A 25,391-nucleotide genomic window follows, 5' to 3' on the forward strand; every position below is an offset into this window, starting at 1 on the left:
ATGGAGCAGGCGGCCACCAGACCTGGGACAACAGAGCATCCACGATTCAGGCGGCCCGTGCCCTGGCTGCTGCTGCCTCTCCTGCTGCTGCTGTTGCTGCTACTGCCGGAGCCAGTGGCCTCCCAGCTGCGCTACTCTGTGCCAGAGGAGCAGGCACCCGGTGCGCTGGTGGGCAACCTGGCTGGCGCACTGGGGCTGGAGCTGCGGCGCTTGGGGCCGGGTTGCCTGCGCATCAGCCATCTGAGTGCGCCCAGCCCGCGGTACCTGGAGCTGGACCTGACCAGTGGAGCGCTCTTCGTCAACGAGCGCATTGACCGGGAGGCGCTGTGTGAGCAGCGGCCTCGCTGCTTGCTCAGCTTGGAAGTGCTGGCGCACAGCCCCGTGACAGTGAGCGCCGTTGAGGTGGAGGTACTGGACATCAACGACAACTCGCCGCGCTTCCCGCGGCCAGACTACCAGCTTCAGGTAAGCGAATCCGTGGCTCCTGGAGCGCGCTTTCACATAGAAAGCGCCCAGGACCCCGACGTGGGCACCAACTCCGTGCAGACCTACGAGCTCAGCCCCAGCGATCACTTCGAGCTGGACCTTAAACCCCTGCAGGAGAACAGTAAGGTGCTGGAGCTGGTGCTGCGGAAGGGCCTAGACCGCGAGCAGACAGCCCTGCACCGCCTGGTTCTCACAGCCATAGACGGGGGCAGCCCAGCTCGCTCAGGCACGGCGCAGATCTCGGTGCGTGTCCTGGACACTAATGACAACTCTCCCACCTTTGACCAGTCCACATACCGCGTCCAGCTGCGGGAGGACGCGCCCCCAGGCACATTGGTGGTGAAGCTGAATGCCTCAGACCCGGATGAGGGCTCCAACGGCCAACTCAGGTACTCTTTGAGTAGCTACACGTCGGACCGGGAGAGGCAGCTCTTCAGCATCGACGCTAGCACCGGGGAAGTGCGGGTAAGTGGAGCCCTGGATTATGAGGAAGCCTCCTCCTACCAGATCTACGTGCAGGCTACCGACCGGGGCCCAGTGCCCATGGCGGGCCACTGCAAGGTGCTGGTGGACATCGTGGATGTGAACGACAATGCACCAGAGGTGGTGCTCACGGACCTGTATAGCCCAGTGCCTGAGAATGCTGCACTTAATACCGTTGTGGCCCTCCTCAGCGTCAGTGACCAAGACTCAGGCCCTAACCAGAAAGTGAGCCTGAGCTTGGAGGCCACACTGCCCTTCCGACTGAACGGCTTTGGCAACTCCTACACACTGGTCGTGAGTGGCTCATTGGACCGGGAGCGGGTGGCTGCCTACAACATCACAGTGACAGCCACCGATGGGGGAATACCACAACTCACATCCCAGCGCACACTGCTGGTTGAGATCTCTGACATCAATGACAATCCACCAAGCTTCCTGAAGGACTCCTACTCCATCTACATCCAGGAGAACAATCTGCCAGGGGTGTTGCTCTGCACCGTGCAAGCCACAGACCCAGATGAAAAGGAGAACGCAGAGGTGACCTACTCCCTCGTGGAGAGGGAGATTCAAGGGCTGCCAGTTACCTCCTATGTCTCCATTAATAGTGCCAGTGGCAGCCTTTATGCTGTCAATTCCTTTGACTACGAGAAGTTCCGGGAGTTCTATGTGATTGTGGAGGCCCAGGACAAGGGGAGCCCACCACTGAGCAGCACTGTGACCGCCAATGTGTATGTGGTAGATGTGAATGACCATCCCCCTCACATCCTGTACCCTACCTCAACCAATTCATCAGCAGCCATCGAGATGGTGCCTCGAACTGCCCCTGCTGGCTATCTGGTCACCAAAGTCATAGCCATGGACTCAGACTCTGGACAAAATGCCTGGCTCTTTTACCACCTGGACCAGACCTCTGACCTGGACCTCTTTAAAGTAGAGCAGCACACAGGGGAAATAAGGACTACCAGGAAGATGGGAGATGAGAGTGGTGCCACTTTTAACCTGACTGTGGTGGTCCGAGACAATGGAGAGCCATCACTATCAGCATCTGTGGCTATTACAGTAGCTGTGGTGGATAGAGTTTCCAGAATCCTCCCTGACACCCAGAGACGTGTTAAGAGCCCTCGAACGTACTCTGAAATTACACTTTATCTTATAATAGCATTAAGCACAGTGTCTTTTATATTTCTTTTGACAATCATTGTTTTGAGTATCATCAAGTGCTACCGCTACACTGCCTATGGTACTGCGTGCTGTGGAGGCTTCTGTGGAGTGAGGGAGCGGTGTCCTGCAGAACTGTACAAACAGGCCAACAACAATATTGATGCCAGGATACCGCACGGCCTCAAAGTGCAGCCGCACTTCATTGAAGTGCGAGGGAATGGCTCCCTCACCAAGACCTACTGCTACAAGGCCTGTCTGACAGCAGGCTCAGGGAGTGACACTTTCATGTTTTACAACACAGGGGCCCAGACAGGACCAGGGTCTGTGGCAGCCCAAGCAGCAGTAACTGACAGCAGGCACCTCACAGGCCAAAGTGGGCAGAGTGCCGGGAACCTGATTATTCTCAAAAACGAGGCTGTTTCTCGGAATGAGGTGAGGCTGCAAAGATAGTGGTCAAGGGAAGGGGTCTTCCACAAAGTCATGCATTTTTCATGTACCCCCCAGTATCGTGGGGATTATCTTTATTGAGTTGTTAACAGTGACAGGGATTATCTGGTAAACTTAGTATATATAGTATCTGTAATTTGACCATAATCTACTATGTCTCTTCTCTAGAATAATGACACTAGAGAATTGTTTTACCTTCCATTTTTTTTCCAGGTATATGAGGACTTGTCCATAAAATCATTTGAGAAATGAGGATTAGTCTTAAATATTTAATGGTAAAGCACAGCTCTGTAGAGAAATAGAACAGACCTGAGAATAAGTATTATGTTTTACAGGGTAACATTATGACATTCAAGGAGAAATGGCCTCTACTGTATTATCCACAGGAAAAGTTCTCTTTTGAAATCCTGTAGGAGTGCTGTTTTCTAAAAAGTTCTGAGACCTCTAGGGACTGTTATGGTCACCACTATATGTGTCCCTCTGTGTACCTTGGACCATTTACAGTAAATATTATCCAGTTATATTGCCAATAACTGTATTGTACTAACGTGATAGGATCATTGGAAATTTGTGTCAGGTGATAAAGCCATAGAATCTGGACCTCAACCCAAAGCCAAAGTTTGCTTTTTGGCTGTATAAGGTGGTGAGTCTTCTGTAGGAGCAGGCTTCTGTCAGAGGAAATGAATGATGGTAATGCGGAGAGATGAAGTACCAATTTGTCTGGCTGGCCAGGGAGATATTAGAATGAGTGGAATAGGGATGTTGTGGAGACGGTGAAGGCCAGGACAAGCTGGGAAGGAAGAAGAGGGAAAAAACTCTCCCACTAGCCACCTTTCTTGGCAGACTCTGAATTCATTCTAAGAGGATTTCCCTACATTTAGTTTAAATGCAGTCTGTAATCTTTTGATTTCCTGTTGACAGTTCCTGTGGTTTTGATGAGATGTAAAGTAGCCTCCTCAAGTCTCTCATGTCTTTAAGTTAAATGCTACTTCTAAAGCATTGTCATTTTCTGGATCTAAAATTTGATTTGCAATGGCCACAAAAGGCTTGGAATGTGGACGGCTTACTATACATGAAGACAGATGTTAGTATATGCACTAGTTTTGAGTTGTAAGTAGGCATGAGGCCAACTTGCTCATTATTGTCAAGAATGTATGCAAATTATTGAAAGTACATGAAGGGGTGTGTGTGTGTGGTGTTAGTCTTCGTATGTATACTTGAAATAAGAGAGATATGCATTGTGATACTTTAAACCTGGATTTCACAAGCCAAAATTTTGTCCCCAAAATAGTGATGAGTTGTTATCTCCCCAAACAACTACTTGTAGCAAGGACTTTCAGAGCTACTATAAAATGAGTTAATAATATTTGTACCTCCTTTGTTTTTTGCGAAGTATTTTCATTGACATATTGCTGTTTTTTTTTTGTTGTTGTTTTGTTTAATACCTGTACTTTCTCATCTCAGGTTCATGATCTCTTTAAGAAAGTAATCCATGTTAGAAAGCTGAAGGTGGGTAAGAGGAGAATTTCCCATGTACATTGCAGGTAGATTTAACATAATAGCCTGATAAATCAATACTCAACAGCCACAGGAGACAGATTGCAGATTAAGAAAAACAGAGGGGGAAATCAAGGTGTTCCCAGAATTCTTTAGATCATAGCCTTTGGAACCATGTAAAAAGGCTTAGCTTTAAATATGGTTGCTGTAGACACTTGCTTAACCAGTTCCTGTGAAGCACTTTGGGACTGAGGTGGGCTGCAGGTGGTGAAAAGGCATAGAGAATAGGCCAGGCAAGGCTCAGCTTTGCCGCCAGCTGTGAGCTGTGAGCCCAGAGGAATGACACTCTTACCCACCCTCTCCTGGTTCAGAGCTTGGGGCGATTTGATACATGAACTATTCTTGTCTTACACTGAGCCGTATGTTAACCTGTACTTTGGTACACAAACCTTTGCTCTAGGAGGAAAATTATGTCAGAAAGTGCATGCTCTTATGGGATTTTGCCTAGAGAACACATGATTTTAATAAAGGCAAATTTCTGCCAGATGCTTTTGGAAATTCAGTGAAAAGCCCCTAGATCTTCAGCTCCTGAAATGATTGCAGTTGCAGGAAGAGAATGAGTCACATTGTCTTAGCATGGAAAAATGGGAACAAAAATTGCTCAGCTCTGAAAGTCATTGCTGCTAGACCAACCTGTTAAATTCCCACGTTGAGCCTCCTGTTCTCCCTACCTAGTCATTGCAGATGGCAGGAGAGTCCTGGGGTACAGTCAATGCCATGTGCCCACATTAAAATCGGATGGGAGTAGATAGGAAGAATAAGGGAATTTGCACCCATTAGCCCTTGTGCTTTGTACAAAATGTTCTGCTTTGTAATATTTGTGTGATTTCATTACCCATAAGTCATACATTAAACATTTATTGGTATCTGGCATACAAGGAAACAACCACAGAGAGGTTAAGTAACATACATGGTCACAATGCTAGTGATATTTTAAATCATCTCTGTCTTACTCCAAAGACTGAGCTTTTTTCAAATAATATAAGGAGGCAGGAATCGCAACATTTGCACTTTTTTTTTTGGTATGAGATACTCAGGCATATAGGCGACCACTAGTTCATCTAGTAAGTAAATAAACTGCTTTTGGAAAAAGAGTAAGTCCTTGCATGGAAGAAGGTAACAACTGGGAGGATCAGTGAATAAAAATATTACTTCCAGGCTAATATATTTTATGAATTTGTTTATTTGTTTTACGATTGAAAAAGCCTCGTAAGACCTTTTATTGCTGCTCTTTGACTGATTTCTCTCTTCTTGCTTATTAAACATCAGCAGTTAACACCAGGTTCAAATCTTTTGGTGGGTTTTACCTCCAGCTAGCTCATTTCATGAGCCACTTGGGCAGTGAGGTTTTTGAAGTAACTGTTTAGCTACTGGGCAGAATTTCTCTTTGGAGATTTATAAAAACCTGATACTGAATGTGGCTGGCACATTCAGTTTCTATGAAAAGGAACTGAATCTCAAGGTGGATTCTGTGCATCTGTGGTCCTGGTGCTGATGAGTCACTCTGCATGCGACAGGCAGACTTGTCCAGCTGCCTCAGGGACCAGTTGGTGAGCCTGTGGACATTACAAAAGAGCAGCAGAGAAGAGTTAAGTTTGTATTCTAATTCCAAAGCAATGTGCATTCACCGAATCTTCTGTTGAGTTATTTCTGCCAGGATGTGTGCAAATTCACTCTCCCTGCAGTTGTAGTGACCTGAAGGAGTCAACCCTTCCATCAGTGGCATTTAATTTATTTCCTCCAGGACTCTCTTGTCTAACGAGTCTCTCCTGGGACCAGTTTACACTCAAAGTGGCATGGAGATAAATTTATAAAAATTGCACAATAGTCAGAATAAGGCAAAGAAATTGTACCTATGAACTCCCCTTCCCGTGTTTCATCCTCTGATGGTCACTGTTGAATGGATGGGCTGTTTTGTTTTACCATTTCCGTGTTGGTTATAGGACTGTTCTGAGAAAAGGCTTGTTTTCTTTGGTTTGATAATATAATAATTTCTTCTAATTATCTCCTTCCTCCCTTTTTATACAGACCTGCTGGGCCAGATGGAATCATGGCTGAGCTTTTCTCTGTCTCTTTATCTTGCAGATATTCTGAATGATGAAGAAATCTATTTATTGTAGCTTGAATGTCATTGGCCTACCCTTTCCTCTGACCCAGGAGTGAGCCATCACATGGGCATCTGGTCTAACTCAGAACTCTCTGCGGGGACACAGCCTGGCATATTATAAATTGTCTGTTGGCATGCTGTCTGCTTGACAGAGTAGCGGAGTCAGTTCTGAATAGTTGCCTTGGTTGGCTACCAGTGTTTGCTCTCAGTGAGGAGTCAGGATGATGTCAGTTTGCAAATGTTTGAGGAAAATTTTCATTTACCAGCTAATCCAGCAGTTTAGCCCAATTTAATGGGGATTTACAGGTGTCTTTAAATGTGAATTTTGCAGGACTTCACCTGATCAATGTTCCTGCACAGGAACATATATAATAGGAACATAAATTTAGCTTATTCATATAATAATATTTTAGGTGGCGTAATCTCTAACTAAGATTTCAAAAATCAAAGGTCAAGAGGATTCCTTAGTGTTTTGAATCTACTACTCTAAAAATTATACAATTTTTTTTTCAAGAATTTGAACTTGAAAAATGCAGAGAAATCTCTGACATTGCAAAGGTGAAGAGAAATATTCAGTTTTTTTTTTTTTTTTTTTTTTACTGGCTTTTGGCATAGAAGCAATATCAGTTCCTTTCTGGCTTTGCAGGGTCAGGCCTCTAGGCTCCAGGGAAGTGAAACTGTTAATGAGAGAGTAATTGCTGTGCGTCCAGCATTAAGCAAACCTTGCATTTTCTGTTGTATTAGAACCCATTAAGTGTGTTTTAAAGTTAAGTTTATCTTACTTTCCTGCTCTATGGATTAGGATTGTAAATGGCTGTTTTTAGAGGGAAGTATTCCACCTAGAATTCTCATATTTATCATCTCTTCATTTGGATTTACCAGAAGACTAATAAGTAATATAACTGATTATTTTAAATGTTATATACCTTCATGTATCAACTGCCAACAGTTTGTGTATTCATTTTATATTGCTATGTAACAAACTGCCTCAAATTAATGGCTAAAAACAACACCCATTTATTATCTTGTAGTCCTGTACCATGTGGCTGGAGTCTCTGCTCAGGTTTTCACAAAGCTGAAATCAGTATGTCAGCCAGGCTGTGTTCTCTTCTGGAGGCTCTGGGGAAGAATGTATTTCCAAGCTCATTCAAGTTGTTGGTAGAATTCAGTTCCTTGAGGGTATGATACTGAGGTCTCCGTTTTCTTACTAGCTGTCAGGTGGTGGTCGCTCTCAGCTCCTAGCGGTTGCCCTCAGGTCAAATGGCCCCCTTCATCTTCAGAGCTGGCAACAGAGAATCTTCTCTCGTGTGGAACCCCTTTATGCTTTGAATCCCTGTAACTTCTCTCTCTGACTTCTAGAGCCAGATTTAAAGGGCTCGTGTGGTTAGGTCAGTCCCACCTGTATGATCTGCCTTTGTTAAAGTCAATTGTGCCAGTAACATAACCTACTTATGGGAGTGAAATCTATCATATTCACAGTCTCAGGGATTATGCAGGGTATGTACACCATGGTATAGGGACCTTGGGGTCATCTGAGGATTCTGCCTACTGATTTATATCAATCTTCACAAAATACTGTTGTAAAAAATCTGCGGTGGCTACATCCTTAAAAAGTTCCATTAGGAAGGAGAAGGAGATGCTACACCAGTCTTGTGTCTCAGTGCCATTTATTTATGACTTTAACATGAATTTCCAAGACAAAAAGATGGTTTATTATTCTATTGAGTAGTTATGAGAGTTTATGAATGCCATAGGGTATTTTTAAAATAATTTTGTTTTTGTTGTTGAGAATATACACATCAAAATATACACCAATTCAACAGTTTCTACGTGTACCATTTAGTGACATTGATTACATTCTTCAGGTTACATTCTTCAGGTTTTATAACCATTCTCACCCTCTTTTTCTGAGCTCTTCCTCCCCCAGTTAACATAAATTCACTGCCCCCTAAGGTTCCTGTCTAATCTTTAAAGTTGCTATTGTCAATTTGATCCCATAAAGGCAGTTCTTAAAAGAGCATAATGCTCAAGGCAGATATTTTTTACTAGTTAAGCTAAACTGTTGGTTGGTTTTAAGAAGACTTAAGGGGATATTTTTGATTTAAGGTTTAAAGATTATCTCAGGGCAGTAGTTTCAGGGGTTCATCCAACCTTTGTGGCTCCAGGAAGTCTCAAGTCCATGAGAATCTGACGTTCTGTTATGCATTTCCTCCTTTTGATCAGGATTCTTCTATGGAATCTTTGATCAAAATGTTCAGTAATGGTAGCCGGGCATAGGGTATTTTTTTAGCCTATTTTATTTTAAATTTATCTTATAAGAGGTGATTCATCCTTCTGTATCTCAGATATTTTATGGTATAAATAATAAATAATACCATTACAGGAAAAATTTAATCTTTTCTATAATTTTGATAGAAACTTCAGTGGGTTCTTGTTCTTCATTAATACTACATTACTCATATGACCTACCTAATTTAGCTTTTCAACCTCCAAGGTTTTGTGACTATTATTCTACTAAAGTTCTAAGCTTTCAGACAACGTAATAGTGTGTTTTTCACAATGGAAACTAAGCATAATCCTGGAGTATGCCATTCAAGTACTAGAGAACTAAATAACCTCGCAGTTAGTCCAAGGCTTTAATCTATGTCTTATTGTGTCAGACATATCAGTTGTCAAATACCCTTTCAACTTGGATTTTTCCAAGTTTAATCAAGCTCAGATTCTCATTTTTTAAATTTAATAGCAGTAATTTTGACCCTGCATGGTTGTTCATTCATTCAAAAACGTTAAAATACTTACCAAATGCCAGAATTCTGCTGGTCTCTGAGAATATAGCTGTAAACAAGACAGATGCAATCCTTGCTTTCATGGAGTTTATAGTCTGTCAAAGAAGAAAATGCTATACATGTAATAATACATGTAAAATATTTATCCCATTGTCTAGTACTGTGTAGAGACTTAAAAGATATTACTTTCGTCCTTGCCTTTTCTCTGCTTGATCTTACTACCATAAGATCTCTCATAACAATTATTCTGGCCAATGAGTCTGAGAAACATCACGTTGCTGATAGACTATTATAGAAAATAGCATGACAAATACAAGGTAATCACTGAGGAAGTGAGATTGCTCAATGAACTGAGTTTCCTGGTCAGTCTTGCTAGAACTGTGTTTTTCAGCAAAATGAGGTTGGTGATTTCATTTCAAAGATCAAGTTGCAGCAATTTTCATCATGAATGTTATCCAATCTTAGAAAAATTGGCAACATTTACTCAACAGATGTCAAAGTCTTTCTGGAAGGAAGGTTTCCACAGCTGACAAGCTGGCATTAGTACTGCTGATGGTAAGGAGAGAGATGGTGATGATGAAGATTAAAAAGTATTTCACTCATATTTTTATGTTTTCAAAATGATTTGCAAATATTTCCTCTTTTGTTCCCACTAACACCACTGCTAGAAAATGGGAGCCCTTGCATTTGGTATCCAAATAGATCTGTGCTACCTTATAAGGCTTATCCATAGCAATTTTTCAGAACTTGAAAACCAAAGATGAAGCAGCTTATATATTCATATCTTGCCAGTGGAATGGGAGAGGATCAGAGAGAGTGGCTAGAGTTGGGGGTGGGGACATTCGAGATAAAGTATCCTAGAGTTGTAGCTTTTTCTGGATGTTAACTTTGGCTAAATCTCTGAATACCATCTAGACCAAACCAAACCCGTTGCCATTGAGTGGATTCCGACTCATAGAACCCAGTAGAATTGCCCCACAGGGATTCTAAGGCTGTAAATCTTTATGGAGGCAAACTGCCACATCCTTCTCCTGCAGAGTGGCTGGTGGGTTCAAACCGCCAACCTTCCAGTTAGCAGCAGAGCACTTAACTACTTTGAATACCATCTAGCCATTCCATAATCTGTCTGGAAGTCCGGATGCTGATTTCTTCCTTAGGTGTTTATGAAATCCCCCCAGATATGTTTTTATAAAATACTTTATGTCCTTTGAATGAACTATAAGAATGGTAGGAACAAGAATTATTGATATTTTGAAATGGTTTATTGGTATTACTGTGGCTTTGTGACTACCAAATATGATGATAAACCAGAGAAAAATATAACCTCTTATCCCTGTCTTTCCACTCAGACAGATGTCAATATTTAGTAATAGGGCCACTTTAATCTCTGCCCATGAAAACACATGTAGAGGGACACCTGTAACAGGTTTTTCATAATAAAATTTTTTGCTAATTGATGTAAGACAGCGATGGTGACAGATTTGGTCCCCAGTGATTCCTGAGTCATTTTGACCCAGGCAGGCTTTCCAAACAAACAAAAAACCCAAACCCATTGCTGTAGAGTTGATCCTGACTCCTGGGAACCCCATAAGTTTCAGAGTAGAACTGCTCCATAGGGTTTTCATGGCAGTGACCTTTCAGAACAGATCGTCAGGCCTTTCTTCTGAGGTGCCCCTGCGTGGTTCAAACCACCAGCCTTTTGGTTAGTAGCCCAGCACATAACTGTTTGCAACATTCAGGGACTTCTAAACAGTCTGTAGGTGCCCATATTTTCCTCTTTGTCCCCTCCACTTTGGATTGACAGTTTGTAGACAGATCTTCCCAACGCACAGGTGGTGCAGAATGAGTCAGGTTCTTCTTGGGTTTCAGCTACTGTTAGAGCTTAATGGAGTGAGGAGGCAAAGCACTCAGGGAGGAACAGGGAACAAGTACAGTTTTATGAAAAGAATTATGTAGCAAAACAAGGTCAAACTCTGCAGTGGTTTGTTTTCCTCTCCCTAGTATTCCTCTTTAATTAGCAGAAGAGGGTGTTATCAGTTGCTGGTGTTATGACTGGGCACATCCGTCCTGGGTCAGACATGCTGCAGTCTGCAAAGCACGCAACAGATTGCAGTCCTCTGCAGTCCAGCCAGCCCAGCAGAACTTGTATAGTCATGTGTCCTGTTATAGCTGGAGTACCAAATGGGAAATGTTGATACTGGTGAAGAATGAGCTTTTTGGATCAAGTAGACACATGAGACTATGTTGGCATCTCCTGTCTGGAGGGGAGATGAGAGAGCAGAGGGGGTCAAAAGGTGGCCGAATAGACAGGACAGTAGAGAGTTGAGGGAAGCAGTGTGCTGTCTCATTGGGGGAGAGCAATTAGGAGTATAGGTGTGTATAAATTTTTGTATGAGAGACTGATTTGATTTGTAAACATTCACTTAAAACACAATAAAAATTTTTTAAAAGATGGAAATGTCCCCTTAATGGAGCATTTGAGGACAAGAGCAGTGAAGGCTTTCCTGTCTCAAAACAGACTGCCCTTCCCCTAGTGTCTTAAGAACTTAGTTTCCGAATAGGGCAAGGCAAAACCTGGTTTGCTGTGACATTTAGTCTGTGCAAGGAGCCTGATGAGCTAATTTAGTTTCTCTAAGTGCTATATATATAGATATCATATCTAAGTTGCACATGAAATGGCTCACTCGATACTTTCTTTTTAGATGCGTGGAAATATTTAAGGAAAAAAACTAATCAACTAGCAGCATCACTGAGAGAACATTATGTTTGGCTGTATTAACAGAAAACTCCATTTGTGTTTTTACAGCCCCGACAGCCCAACCCTGACTGGCGTTACTCTGCCTCTCTGAGAGCAGGAATGCACAGGTATGTGTTTCCCCCTTTCTCTCAGTCAGAAGTGGCTTTCGCTTTGTGTGGCTCAGATAAAATATGCCTCCATAGGCCAGAAGCAGCTGTCAAAACTGAGAAGATTTAGAATACTTTGCCAGGAGAATGCAATTATTTTTTTTCCTTCTCCATGTCTTTCTATTCCTTGAAACATTGGAAGAGGTCAGTGCCAAGTGCTCATCAAGTGCTGGAAAAGAAGGGTCCCATTAAGACCACAGAGATGGGCTGCTGTATACCTTCTCTCATCAAAATTTCTATAAGGAAGTGATTCCAACTTCCTTCGTCCTTTCTCTGCCTGTACTTTCTGTCTCTCCCTTAAAAGTGGCAATTACTGTTGATGCTTTTGGACTCGGGTATAATTGTGCAATGTATAAGTACATGTTGCCTACCTTGGATTTCTGTTACACATTGACCATTACATCCTATTAACCACAACAACTGGCTATTATTCTGGTTCAGCACTTGACAAGCATTTGGCCTCTTTATCTTTGCCATCTCATTGCTATCTTATTGCCATCAATGGCGTGAGCTCTTCAGAGGATGTGCCATGTGAAAGGCCATCACTGAGTATCTAGAGCTCAAATATAGCTTAACCTAAAGCAAAAGCATACTTTAAGACTCCAAATAAATATAATTTTGCTTTCTCTACTTTACCATTTTGACAGTAATTGATTACCTACCAGTATTCCCAGAGCTGATCTGGTGTCTATACCATGGGGCCAAATAAAAGATTCATTATTTGTGAATGTCTTTGAAAATCAAACAGGGAGGGCTAAAAAATTGATGATCACTACCAGCAAAAAGATTTAATTTTAAAGAAGTAGTAAACTTCAAATGTATGTCCCCCAAAACTTCTGGGCAGTTGTTAAGTAGATCTTTACCAAACCTAGATCAGTTTCTAAAGACAAAGCTTACAAAGTATGTGTTGAGTTGATGAAAAATTAATTTTAGCCCATTAAAGATGCATTAGATTAAAATAAATTAACACACTCTCAAGCATTACACATTGAGCAGAAATCATTACATTGGGTGCTATTTCTGAAACTGAAGCAGTCAGCGAAGGACTAAAGACAGCTAGTTGGCTCTAGTGAGATGTCACATTAGAACCTGGGTCATAATTTTAGGCCAGAATCACTCATGTAAATACCAGAATGCTAAGTATCAGAAGGAATTCTTTATACTTGTTAGTGACCAATTTATGCTTTTATTTGCATCTGAGCTATTGGTGGAGCCATGCGATAGGTTTACAGTACTAACCTATTATAAACCACACAAAGCATGGCTTACAATACTCTTTCTCTCCAAGGCAAAGTAAGTAAAGTCAGCCCTTTGGTTGGCAAGTATCAAAGCTATGACATGCACCCTAAAAACTACATTTAAAATAAGTAAAATGCCAAAACATACCACTTCCTTATTCTATTTTTAAATAAAAGAAAGTAAAAAAGCTAAATGTGGTCCTATTCAGGTTTCAATTAAGATATTATGATATATAAATAGGTTAAGAAATGAAATAAAAATTGAACACCAATGTGCCGTTTCTTCTTCATAATGTAGTACATTGAACATACATTAGAGTTGTGACATAAATAATACTAATTTTATTTTCCACACATGTACTTGGCTTCTTGGCCTTTCTAGCCTCCTACATCATGTAGGTGTCGTTTTGAAAATTCCATTTTGAGATGAGCTGGTTCCAGGATGATTGCATTTTCCAAATTCATCTCATTGAACCCATATCATTTGCTGGTGGGATCCAAGAACACTTGAAGGATATTAATATTTGGAAAAAGGAGAAAATGCTAAGGCATAGATGAAGGGAAGAATAGTGATAGGGCAGAGTTTAATAAACGAATTTACCCTAGATATGTTGTTCGAAGTCAAAGAGTGAAAGAATGTTAAACTTACAGATTGCTCACCTTTCTTAGTTGTCTATGCATAAAATATGTAAAAAGATTAAAGCAGAAAATAAGGTTAAGAATGAATTGGGTAGCCAATCAGGAATAACACTACACTTACCAGAAAGTGATTTTAGTATGTTTTCCTCTTTGTTGTAGAGAACTCAGGAACAAGGGAACCTGCCAAGAGAAGCTTGAGGCTTTTGAGAACAAGCACTCCTTGCCTGCTCAGCATTAAGATGTTAAAATGACATTTGCTCTCTGATGGACTTCCTGCTAGATTTAGTGAGCACCATATGGCATTAATGAAAACCAAAACTGCCATAAAGATAAAACATGATTATTGCCTGAATTGTATAGCAGTCTGTAAGTAAGTCAGCAATGCTGCAGTGCCTGCAAGGTGACTGCTCAGCAGTAATTGCTTCCATTCAAACATGAGCAGTGTCGTAGCTGCAGCCCTGCCTCCATAGATGTAATTTCTGAGGGTGAAAGGAGAGCTAGAAAGGCATTTATGGTATAACCGTTATCTGGGTCTGTTTATTTACTCAGCTCTGTGCATCTGGAAGAGGCTGGGATTCTACGGGCTGGTCCAGGAGGGCCTGATCAACAGTGGCCAACAGTATCCAGTGCAACGCCAGGTAAGGAACTGGGGTCCCTCCATTCTTGCTTCAGTGCTGGAAAGTGATCAGATGACCTGTTTTTGTAAGATCAGAAATGTTAGTGGCTTTTTTTTTTAATTATTCTTTTTTGTTATATAGATGATTTCTTTTCATATGTAATTATTTTGATTTTTTACATGATGTCTTCCAAGAGTTGAAAACAGATCACATAAGGGTGTGTATGTATGTGTGTGTGTGTGTAGAGTTCTTTTAAAAAATAATCAGGTACCTTTCAATGCTTAGGCTATCCAAGCTACACAGAGTAGCTCAGGTGGCCTCATACACAGAGGTGACACCATTAGCAAAGAACTTTTGGTTGAAGACAAAGGAAACCCACCCAAAGTACTAAGCAAAAGGGAGAAAGAAAGAAAAATGGAGTTTCTCTTGGAAGTGTAAAGTTATCAGAACCAAGTCATCACTGTCTTTAACTCCAAGTCAAAGCCAGATCTGCTTCTTTCTGCGTATCTGTGTCATTCTGCAGACTGACTTGTACTGCCTTGGCACGTACATTGCCAGACATGACCACCTTACAGTTTCTTAGTTCAGACGACCAGTGGGGACTAGTTCCTAACCCAGAATTTCAGGACAGGGATCAGGAACCCAATGGCTATGTGAGCATGGGCAAATTGCTTAAACTTTCATTTCCTTAGTTTCCTCATTCTTGTTCAATGGCTAAGGCAGAGTCAAATGACAGAAATACATCTTTAAAAATATATGGCTTTGGGACCCATGCCTGTGGATGATGGTGGCAGTTTTCAGAAAGGGGGTGATCATGGGCTGGGCAGAGACCACAAGTGGTGTTACAACAATTCTCTGTTATTGGAACACAAGGATAAATGAAGATAGTTACTATTTATTGAGCTGTAATATGCCTAGGCACCATGGCAAGTGTATTATATATATGATCTCATTTATTCCTTATGAAAGTCTTGCAAGGGATTTATTATTTTACGTATGTGAAAAAGGAGACACAAAGAAGTTAAGAAACTTACCCAAGTACACATAGCTTGTAAGTAATAGAGGTAGGATTCAAACCCAAGTATATCTAGCACCCAAACCAAGTATATCTCATACTTCTATTCATAGCATGGCTGGCTTGCAAAAATTCATCCAAATTCAAACAAACAGACATAAATAAATAAATAAATAATAGATGACATAAGGGTGCTTGTGTAAAAAGTTCTTTCCAAAAATAATCAGGTGCCGTACAAATTCTTAGGCTATCCAAGTAACATGTGCAGCTGAGGGCCCATATTTTGCTGGCAACTCTAAGGGCTTTTGTTGATTTTAATCAGCCAGCGTTTGCTATTTATGAATGTTGCACAATTCAACTAAAAGTGACATTCATCAAAAAAAAAAAAAACACAAGTTGGAGCAATTCATTAGAGAGCTAATGTTGCCAGATGGCAAGGGGAGAGCCATAAAATAGTTCATTGACAAATCTGCAACCCAATGCCAATGATGGAGTGAAGAAGAGGGCTGGAGGAGGTTGTGGTTTTAGACTGCCAAAGTGTTGCAGGATGGGGAGGCATCTGGAAAGGTGAGAACAACTGAGTCAAAGTAGCCACATGAAATCATGTCTTGATGTAGACTAGACGGGCTTTCATTTCAAGGTGTGTCTTGTTAATTCTCATAGAGAATTAATTATAAATAATTATAAATTTTATTTTAAAATAATTATAAATTATAAATAATTATAAATAATTCTCATAGGTCAGTCTGTTGACCCAGACTTTGAGTACATTCTCCCTCTCTCACTGATGATACTGGTTGGTGTATATTCCTGGGAAATTGTGAAATAGGAATCTTTCAGATAGGATTATTTCATCTGCATTTGGCCCATGTCTCTCCTTCAGATTCAGAACGGTGTAAGGACAGAAGATGGTCTTCATTGCTCTCTTTCCCTACTGCCCAGTCTCCCTTGTATAATCCCATCCAGTCAGGACTGTGCCTGGCTGTGACTGAGTCACAGTCCCCTCAGGTATGAGAGAGCTGGACAGAGTCCACGTCTTCCAATTATTCCATGTGTGACCTAGTGTCTTAGTTATCTAGTGCTGCTATAGCAGAAATACCACAAGTAGATGGCTTTAACAAAGAGAAATTAATTTTCTTACAGTCTAGAGCTCCAAATTCAGGGTGTCAGCTCCAGGGGAAGGCCTTCTCAGTCTCTCTGCTCTGGAGGAAAGGTCCTTGTCGTCAATCTTCCCCTGGACTAGGAGCTCTCTGAGCAGGAACCCTGGGTCCAAAGGACTTGTTCTGCTCCCAGCAGGGCTTTCTTGGTGTTATGAGGCCCTCTGCTCTCTGCTTGCTTCCCTTTCCTTTTATCTCTTGTAAGATAAAAGGTAGTGCAGGCCACACCCCCAGGGAAACTCCCTTCATATTAGATAAGGGAAGTGTTGTGAGCAAGGGTGTAACATCCCACCCTAATGCTCTTTAACCACAGGCAGAGATTATAACACATAGGAAAATCACAAAATGGAGGACAACTACACAATACTGGGAATCATGGCCTAACCAAGTTGACACATATTTTTGGGGGACACAATTCAATACAGGACACCTAGCCACACTTTTCACTGTACCTGTGCAGAGACAATGTGAAGTTAAGGGGATTCTTCCTGCCCTCTGCCCTGTCCTTTTGGTCCTTTTTAGGGAATATGGTGTAAGGATTAAGATTATGATTTTTTTTCTTTTTTATTGTGCTTTAAATGAAAGTTTACAGTTTAAGTTAGTTTCTCAAACAGAAACTTATACACACATTGTTATGTGACCCTAGTTGTTCTCCCTATAATGTGACAGCATACTCTTCCTTTCCACCCCAGATTTCCCATGTCCATTCAACCAGCTCCTTTCCCTTTCTGCCTGCTCATCTTGCCTCCGGACAGGAGCTGCCAATTTAGTCTCATGTATCTACTTGAGCTAAGAAGCGCTTTCTTCATGAGTTTCATTTTATGTCTTATGGTCCAGTCTAATCTTTGTCTGAAGAGTTGGCTTCAGGAATGGTTTCAGTTCTGAGCTAACAGAGTCCAGAGGCCGTGTCTTCCAGGCCCCTCCAGTCTTAGACCATTAAGTCTGATCTTTTTACTAGAATTTGAGTTCTGCACCCCACTCTTCTCCTGCTCCATCAGGGACTCTGTTGTGTTCCCTGTCAGGGCAGTCATTGGTGATAGCCGGGCACCGTATAGTTCTTCTGGTCTCAGGCTGATGGAGTCTCTGCTTTATGTGGACCTTTCTGTCTCTTGGGCTAATATTTTCCTTGTGTCTTTGATGTTCTTCATTCTCCTTTGCTCCAGGTGAGTTGGGACCAATTGTTGCATCTTAGATGGCCACTCGCTAGCTTTTAAGACCCCAGACGCCACTTACCAAAGTGAGATGCAGAACGTTTTCTTAATAAACTTTGTTATGCCAACTAACCTAGAAGTCCCCTGAAATCATGGTCCCCAGAACCCGCCCCTGCTACAATGTTCCTCGAAGTGTTTGGATGTATTCAGGAAACTTCTTAGCTTTTGGTTTAATCCAGTTGTGCTGACTTCCCCTGTATTCTGTGTTGTCCTTCATTTCACCTAAGATAATTCTTGTCTACCATCCCCTCTCCCTCCCATCAAAGAATGTTTTCTTCTGTGTTTAAACCTTTTCTTGAGTTCTTATAATAGCCATCTCACACAATATTTGTCCTTTTGTGACTGACTAATTTCACTCAGCATAATGCCTTCCAGATTCCTCCATGTTACAAGATGTTTCACAGATTCATCACTGTTCTTTAACAATGCATAGTATTCCATTGTGTGAATATACTATAATTTATTTATCCATTTGTCTGTTGATGGGCACCTAGGTTTTTTCCATCTTGTTGCTGTTGTGAACAGTGCAGCAATGAACATGGGTGTGCATATATCTATTTGTATGAGGGCTTTTATTTGTCTAGGATATATTCCAAGGAGTGGAATTGCTGGATCATATGGTTCTTCTATTTCTAGCTTTTTAAGGAAGGGCCAAATCGATTTCCAAAGTGGTGGCACCATTTTACATTCCTACCAGCAGTGTTTAAGTGTTCCATTCGCTCCAAAACCTCCCCAACATTTACTACTTTGTGTTTTTTGGATTAATGCTAGCCTTGTTGGGGTGAGATGGTATCTCATTGTAGTTTTGATTTGCATTTCTCTAATGGCTAATGATTGTGAGCATCTCCTCATGTATCTGTTAGTCGGCTGAATGTCTTCTTTGGTGAAGTGCCTGTTCATATCCTTTGCCCATTTTTTAACTGGGTTATTTTTCTTTTTGTTGTTGAGGTTTTGCAGTATCTTGTAGATTTTAGAGATTAGACCTTGACTGGATTTGTCGTAGTCAAAATTTTTTTCCCGGTCTGTAGGTTGTCTTTTTATTCTTTTGATGAAGTCTTTTGATGAGCATACCTGTTTGACTTTTAGGAGCTCCCAGTTGTCTAGTTTCTCTTCTGATGTTTGTATATTGTTAGTAATGTTTTATATTCTGTTTATGGCATGTGTTAGGGCTCCTAGAGTTGTTGCTATTTTGTCTTCCACGATCTTTATTGTTTAGGCTTTACATTTCGGCCTTTGATCCATTTTTTGTGCATGGTGTGAGGTATGGGTCTTGTTTCATTTTTTTTACATATGGATATCCAGTTATGCCAGCACCATTTGTTAAAGAGACTGTCTTTTCCCCAATTAATGGACTTTGGGCATTTGTCAAATATCAGCTGCTCATAGGTGGATGAATTTATGTCTGGATTCTCAATTCTGCTTCATTGGTCTATGTATCTGTTGTTGTACCAGCACCAGACTTTTGACTACCGTGGTGGTATAATAGGTTCTAAGATTGGGTAGTGTGAGGCCTCCCACTTTGTTCTTCTTCTTCAGTAATGTTTTACTTATCAGGGGTCTCATCCCTTTCCATAGGAAGTTGGTGATTTGTTTCTCCATCTCATTAAAAAAATGCCACTGGAATTTGGATCAGAATTACATTGTATTCATAGATCACCTTGGGTAGAATAGACATTTTCACAATGTTGAGTCTTCCTATCCATGAGCAAGGTATGTTTCTCCATTTATTTGGTCTCTTGGTTTCTTGCAGTAGTGTCTTGTAGTTTTCTTTGTATAAGTCTTTTACATCTCTGGTTAGATTTATTCCTAAGTATTTTATCTTCTTGAGGGCTATTGTAAATGGTATTGACTTGGTGATTTCCTCTTTGATGTTCTCTTTGTTGGTGTAGAGGAATCCAACTGATTTTTTGTATGTTTGTCTTGTATCCTGATACTTTGCTGAAATCTTCTATTAGTTCCAGTAGTTTTCTTGTGGATTCTTTAGGGTTTTCTGTGTATAAGATCATATCATCTGCAAATAGAGATACTTCTACTTCTTCCTTACCAATTTTGATGCCCTTTATTTCTTTTTCTAGCCTAATTGCTCTGCCTAGGACCTCCAGCATAATGTTGAATAATAGTGGTGATAAAGAGCATCCTTGTCTGGTTCCCATTCTCAAGGGGAATGCTTTTAGACTCTCTCCATTTAGGATGTTATTAGCTGTTGGCTTTGTATAAATGCCCTTTATTATGTTGAGGAATTTCCCTTGTATTCCTGTTTTGCCAAGAGTTTTTATCATGAATGGGTGCTGAACTTTGTCAAATGCATTTTCTGCATCAATTGATAAGATCATATGGTTCTTGTCTTTTGTTTTATTTATGTGATGGATTACATTGATTGTTTCTCTAATGTTGAACCATCCCTGCATACCTGGTATGAATCCCACTTGGTCATGGTGAATTATTTTTTTGATATGTTATTGAATTCTATTGGCTAGAATTTTGTTGAGGATTTTTGCATCTATGTTCATGAGGGATATAGTTCTGTAATTCTCTTTTTTTGTGGTGTCTGTACCTGGTCTTGGTATCAGGGTTATGCTGGTTTCATAGAATGAATTTGGGAGTATTCCTTCCTTTTCTATGTTCTGAAATACCTTTAGTAGTAGCGGCATTAACTCTTCTCCGAAAGTTCCATAGAATTCTCCAGTGAAATCATCAGGGCCTGGTCTTTTTTGTGTTGGGAATTTTTAAATTATCTTTTCAATCTCTTCTTTTGTTATAGGTTTGTTTAGTTGTTCTACCTCTGTTTGTGTTAGTATAGGTGGGTAGTGTGTTTCTAGAAATTTGTCCATTTCCTCTAGGTTTTCAAATTCATTAGAGTACAGTTTTTCATGGTATTCTGTTATGATTCTCTTAATTTCAATTGGGTCTGTTGTGATATAGCCCATCTCATTTCTTATTTGGGTTAATTGCTTCCTCTTCCGTTTTCCTTTTGTCGGTTTGGCCAGTGGTTTATGGATTTTGTTGATCTTCTCAAAGAACCAACTTTTGGTCTTCTTAAGTCTTTCAGTTATTTTACTATTTTCTATTGCATTGAATTCTGTTCTAATTTTTATTAGTTGCTTTCTTCTTGTGCCCAAAGGCTTCTTATGATGCTCTCTTTTTTAGTTGTTTGAGTTGTAGGGTTAATGTTTTGATTTTGGCCCTTTCTTCTTTTTGGATGTGTGCATAGATTGTTATAAATTGACCTCTGATCACTGCTTTTTTTGTGTCCCAAAGGTTCTGGTAGGATTTGATTTCATCCTCATTTGATTCTGTGAATCTCTTTATTCAGTCCTCAATTTCTTCTATAACCCAGTAGTTTTTGAGCAAGGTGTTGTTCAGTTTCCATGTGTTTTTTTTCCTTGCTTTTTCTACAGTTGATTTCTACTTTTATGGCTTTATGGTCAGAAAAGATGCTTTGTAATATTTCGATTCTTTGGATTCTGTTAAAGCTTGCTTTATGGCCCAATATATGATTTATTCTGGAGAATGTTCCATGTGCATTGGAAAAGAAAGTATACTTGGCTGCTCTTGGGTGGAGTGTCCTGTATATGTCTATGAGATCAGGTTGGTTGATTGTGGCATTTAGATCTTCCGTGTCTTTATCGACCTTCTTTCTAGATGTTCTGTCCTGAAAATGGTGTGTTAAAGTCTCCTACTATTATTGTGGAGCCGCCTGTCTCTCTTTTCAATGCTATTAGAGTTCCTTTTATGTATTTTGGAGCCCTGTCGTTGGGTCCATAAATATTTATTATGGTTATGTCCTCCTGGTGTATTGACCCTTTAATCATTATATAGTGTCTTTTCTTATCCTTTATGGTAGATTTAACTTTAAAGTCTATTTTGTCAGAGATTAATACTGTCACTACTGGTCTTTTTTGATTGTTGTTTGCTTGATATTTTTTTTTTCCATCTTTTGAGTTTTAATTTGTTTTTGTCTTTAAGTCTAAGGTGTGTCTCTTGTAGGCAGCATATAGACGAATAGTGTTTTTTTTAAAAATCTATTCTGCCCCTCTCTGTTTCTTTCTTGGTGCATTTAGTCTATTTACATTCAGAGTAATTATTGATAGGTATGAGCTTAGTGCTGTCATTTTGATGTCTTTTTTGTTGTTGTTGACAGTTTCTTTGTTCCACTTAATTTTCTTTGCTGAGTAATTTTTCTTTAAGTATTTTCTTTCCATCTTTTTCATTCTTGTGGATTTTGTATTTGCTGAGCCTTTGTTTTTCTTGTTTTTTATTTCAATGTGTAGGATTTTTTCCTTTATGGTTACCTTAATATTTACCCCTGTTTTTCTAAGTTTATACAAATCTTTTAATTCCTTACATTGCCTTGAATCCCTCTCCAGTATGAAAGATCTATGACTACATTTTTTTAGTCCCTCTTTTTTTGTTTTAATATTGTCATTTTTTACATATAGATGTCTCTGTTTCCTATTTTCAGTGTTTTAGTTTTGATTTATTTTTGTGACTTCTTTATCTGGGTTTATATCCGGTTGCTGTGTCCTGTGTTCTAGTCTTGGGTTGTTATCTGATGTTATTGATTTTCTTACTGGAGGACTCCCTTTAGTATTTCTTGTAATTTTGGTTTAGTTTTTGCAAATTCCCTAAACTTCTGTTTATCTGGAAATGCCCCAATTTTGCCATCATATTTGGAAGATAGTTTCGCTGGATATATAATTCTTGGCTGGCAGTTTTTTTCTTTCAAGGGTTTATATGTGTCATCTCATTGCCTTCTTGCCTGCATGGTTTCTGCTGAGTAGTCCAAGCTTAGTCTTATTGATTTTCCTTTGTAGACGACTTTTCATTTATCCCTCCCAGTCTTAAAATTCTCTTTATCTTTGGTTTTGGTAAATTCAGTTATGTCTTGGTGACTTTTTGGGGGGATCTATCTTGTGTGGGGTTTGACGAGCATCTTAAATAGCTGTCTTCTCATCTTTCACAATATCAGAAAAGTTTTATGCCAACAAATCTTCAACAATTCTCTCTGTATTTTCTGTTACCCGCCCCTCCCACCCCCGTTCTGGTACTACAGTCACTCATAAGTTGTTTCTCTTGATAAAGTCCCACATAATTCTTAGGGTTTCTTCATTTTTTTAAATTATTTAATCAGATTTTTCCTCAAATAAGTTGGTTTCTAGTGCTTTGTCTTCAGTTTCTCTAATTCTGATTTCCATTGCCTCTGTCCACTCCTATGACTTTCTATTAAGTTGTCTAGTTCTGAAATTTTATTGTTAATCTTCTGGATTTCTGTTTGCTGTCTCTCTGTGGATTCTTGCAGCCTATTAAATTTGTCATCGTGCTCTCCTATAATCTTCTTAAGTTCCTCTGTTACTTTGTCTGTGTGTTCCTTGGCTTGTTCTGTATGTTGCCTGATCTCCTCCCTGATCTCTTGAAGCATTCTGTATGTTAATCTTTTGTATTCTGCCTCTGGTAATTCCAGGAAGTTCTCTTTCTCTGGAAGACTTCTTGATTCTTTGTTTTGGGAGCTTGCTGAAGCCATTACAGTCTGCCTCTTTATGTGATTCGATATTGACTGTTGTCCCTGAGCCATCAATAAGTTATTATGTTTATTTATTTTATGTTTGCTTACTGTGTCCTAGCTTCTTGTTTTGTTTTGATATGCCCAAAGAGGCTACTCACGTGAGCTAGTTTGATTATTGGTGCCTTTGAAGCTCTAACATCCTGTCACCAGGTGGTTAGATTTGTTACTAGGTATGTGAGCCCAGGAGTCCATTTATTTTTCTTGTATGGATTCAGCTCAGGTGTCCAGATATTCGGTCACCAAGTGTGTGGTGCAGGCTCTTGCCTATAGTCCTAGATGAGCAGGGTGATTGGAGTGGGCACAGGTATCTGGCTGCACTAGGGGGTCACACACTGAGCAAGGCAGGGGGCTGACGGCTACCCCTGAGTGTCTGGGAGGAAAGCCTGTCCCTGTTCCCTGAGTGTGTAGGTGGGTAGGTTTTGCAGCAGGATCATGGGCACCCAATGCTGTTGGCTGTAAGGACTGGGAGGCATCACTTATTCTTGGACCCCTGTTACAGGTGGTTAGGAGGTGTGAATGGAGCCACCAGTCCTCAGGCCCCTGATGTGGCAGGCGAGGACCCTGCTTAATGGGCAGAACATTGTCAAATATCACAAACCTGCCACTCCACCATATAGCTGATACAATGAAGTTAGGCTTCAGTTATATACCCTGTTGTACTGTGCTAAGGAGGGTCTATGCTGCTGAAATGGGCCCACACAGGTCTATGCAGGGGTGAAAGGCGTTCAAAGTCCATGGACCCCTAATGCCTGTGCCTAGGCTAAGGAGCTGTACCTGCCCTGAGTTCCCGGTTTAGGGGAACTGACAGATTACTTTTTCCTGTTTGTTAATTTGTTCCCTCTCCCAGGCCGGGAGAATGGCTCAGGCAGTGTGACAGGCCCTACTTCTGGCCTAGGGGAAGAGGCAATTGGCAATTGCTGAAGCTGGCCCAGGACCTGGTGTAGAGTGGGGAGAGAGTTGGGAGAGAGGTTCTTTCCAAACGGGGTATTTTTTAACCTGCGCAGTAGGTTAGACGCATGTATTTATCTTTTGCTGATTGAAGGCCACTTTTCGGAGGTTCTGGAGGGTTGAGCAGAGTCTCCACAGCTCGGTCTGTCCCAGTGTGGAAAACGAGTCCTGAACGCCACTGCTTGCCTCACCATTCTGGTTAGCTGATCCAGCCTGCAGGGTGCCACTTCCCACTGGGTCAGGTCTGGTAACTCCTCACTGCTTCTGAACCATCTCTGCCTCCCCCTGCCACTCAGTCTGATTCCTCAGCTTTGCCTCTGATGTTCAGGGCTCCTCAATGGTCATATATATTCAATTCGCTTGTTTTTTCCGGTGTTTGTTGTAAGAGGGACCCCTGGAAGCATCTGACTACTCTGCTATCTTGGCCCCACCTCCAAGATCTTGAATTCCAATCTCAATTTACTTGCTGGGTAAGCCTAGACAATTTGATTAAATTCATAATTTCTTCATGGCCTCATCTGTAAATTGGGTATAATGCTAATAACACCCACGTTACTGAGCTGTCATGAGAAGTAAAGGAGACAAACAGAGCTGCACATAGCGCTTGACCTACAGTGTTAGTAAATGTCTCAGCTTCTTGTTCCTTATTTTCTGGTTTACTTTTGTTTTGTGCAATTTATAGTATGGCCTTGGTTGACAGAGGTCAGAATTCAGTAGTTCTCGTCTCTAGGCCCAGATACATACCCCCTGAGACTGGATCATCCTGACATTCATACAGTTCAGTTCCCTGTAGCTGGCCACCTGGAAGTGGGGTGAGGAGGGGTTATTAGTTGTCGCCTAAAGAAAAGGAAAATACTCCAGAAAACTTGATTGTTTTCGGTCCCAAATAAAGCCTGCCTTTTTTTTTCATTGGTTCTGTTGCCCTTAGTGACTCATGCCCTTAGTGACTCATGAAGAAGGTGTGGTAGCTTCCAGAAGACTTCCTTCCAGTGCCTAAGTCTCCTTACACTTATGTCTGAGCCCTTCTTAAGAACCAGTTGTTTATTGCTCTTTTCATACCAGCACCTGCCAC

At 40.9% G+C, this 25,391-nt stretch overlaps 2 protein-coding genes across 10 annotated transcripts in view; both read left to right on the forward strand.

Moving 5' to 3' along the window:
- LOC126070063 (protocadherin alpha-10-like) overlaps nucleotides 1-14,381 on the forward strand; it is a 166,722-nt gene extending 152,341 nt beyond the window's left edge. The window contains 2 exon segments of the mRNA XM_049873856.1: nucleotides 11,834-11,892; nucleotides 14,358-14,381. Coding sequence (XP_049729813.1) covers nucleotides 11,834-11,876 — 43 coding nt within the window. The 3' untranslated portion in view covers nucleotides 11,877-11,892; nucleotides 14,358-14,381.
- The window catches only part of LOC126070059 (protocadherin alpha-13), a 252,746-nt gene that overhangs the window by 195,471 nt on the left and 31,884 nt on the right, over nucleotides 1-25,391 (forward strand). For all 9 annotated transcript variants that reach the window (XM_049873843.1, XM_049873847.1, XM_049873845.1 and 6 more), the window contains 2 exons: nucleotides 11,834-11,892; nucleotides 14,358-14,446. In XM_049873843.1, coding sequence (XP_049729800.1) covers nucleotides 11,834-11,892; nucleotides 14,358-14,446 — 148 coding nt within the window. The remainder of the gene's footprint in view (nucleotides 1-11,833; nucleotides 11,893-14,357; nucleotides 14,447-25,391) is intronic.

This window comes from Elephas maximus, chromosome 2 (genome assembly GCF_024166365.1).
Source record: "Elephas maximus indicus isolate mEleMax1 chromosome 2, mEleMax1 primary haplotype, whole genome shotgun sequence".
In the NCBI taxonomy this organism is placed as follows: Eukaryota; Metazoa; Chordata; class Mammalia; order Proboscidea; family Elephantidae; genus Elephas; species Elephas maximus.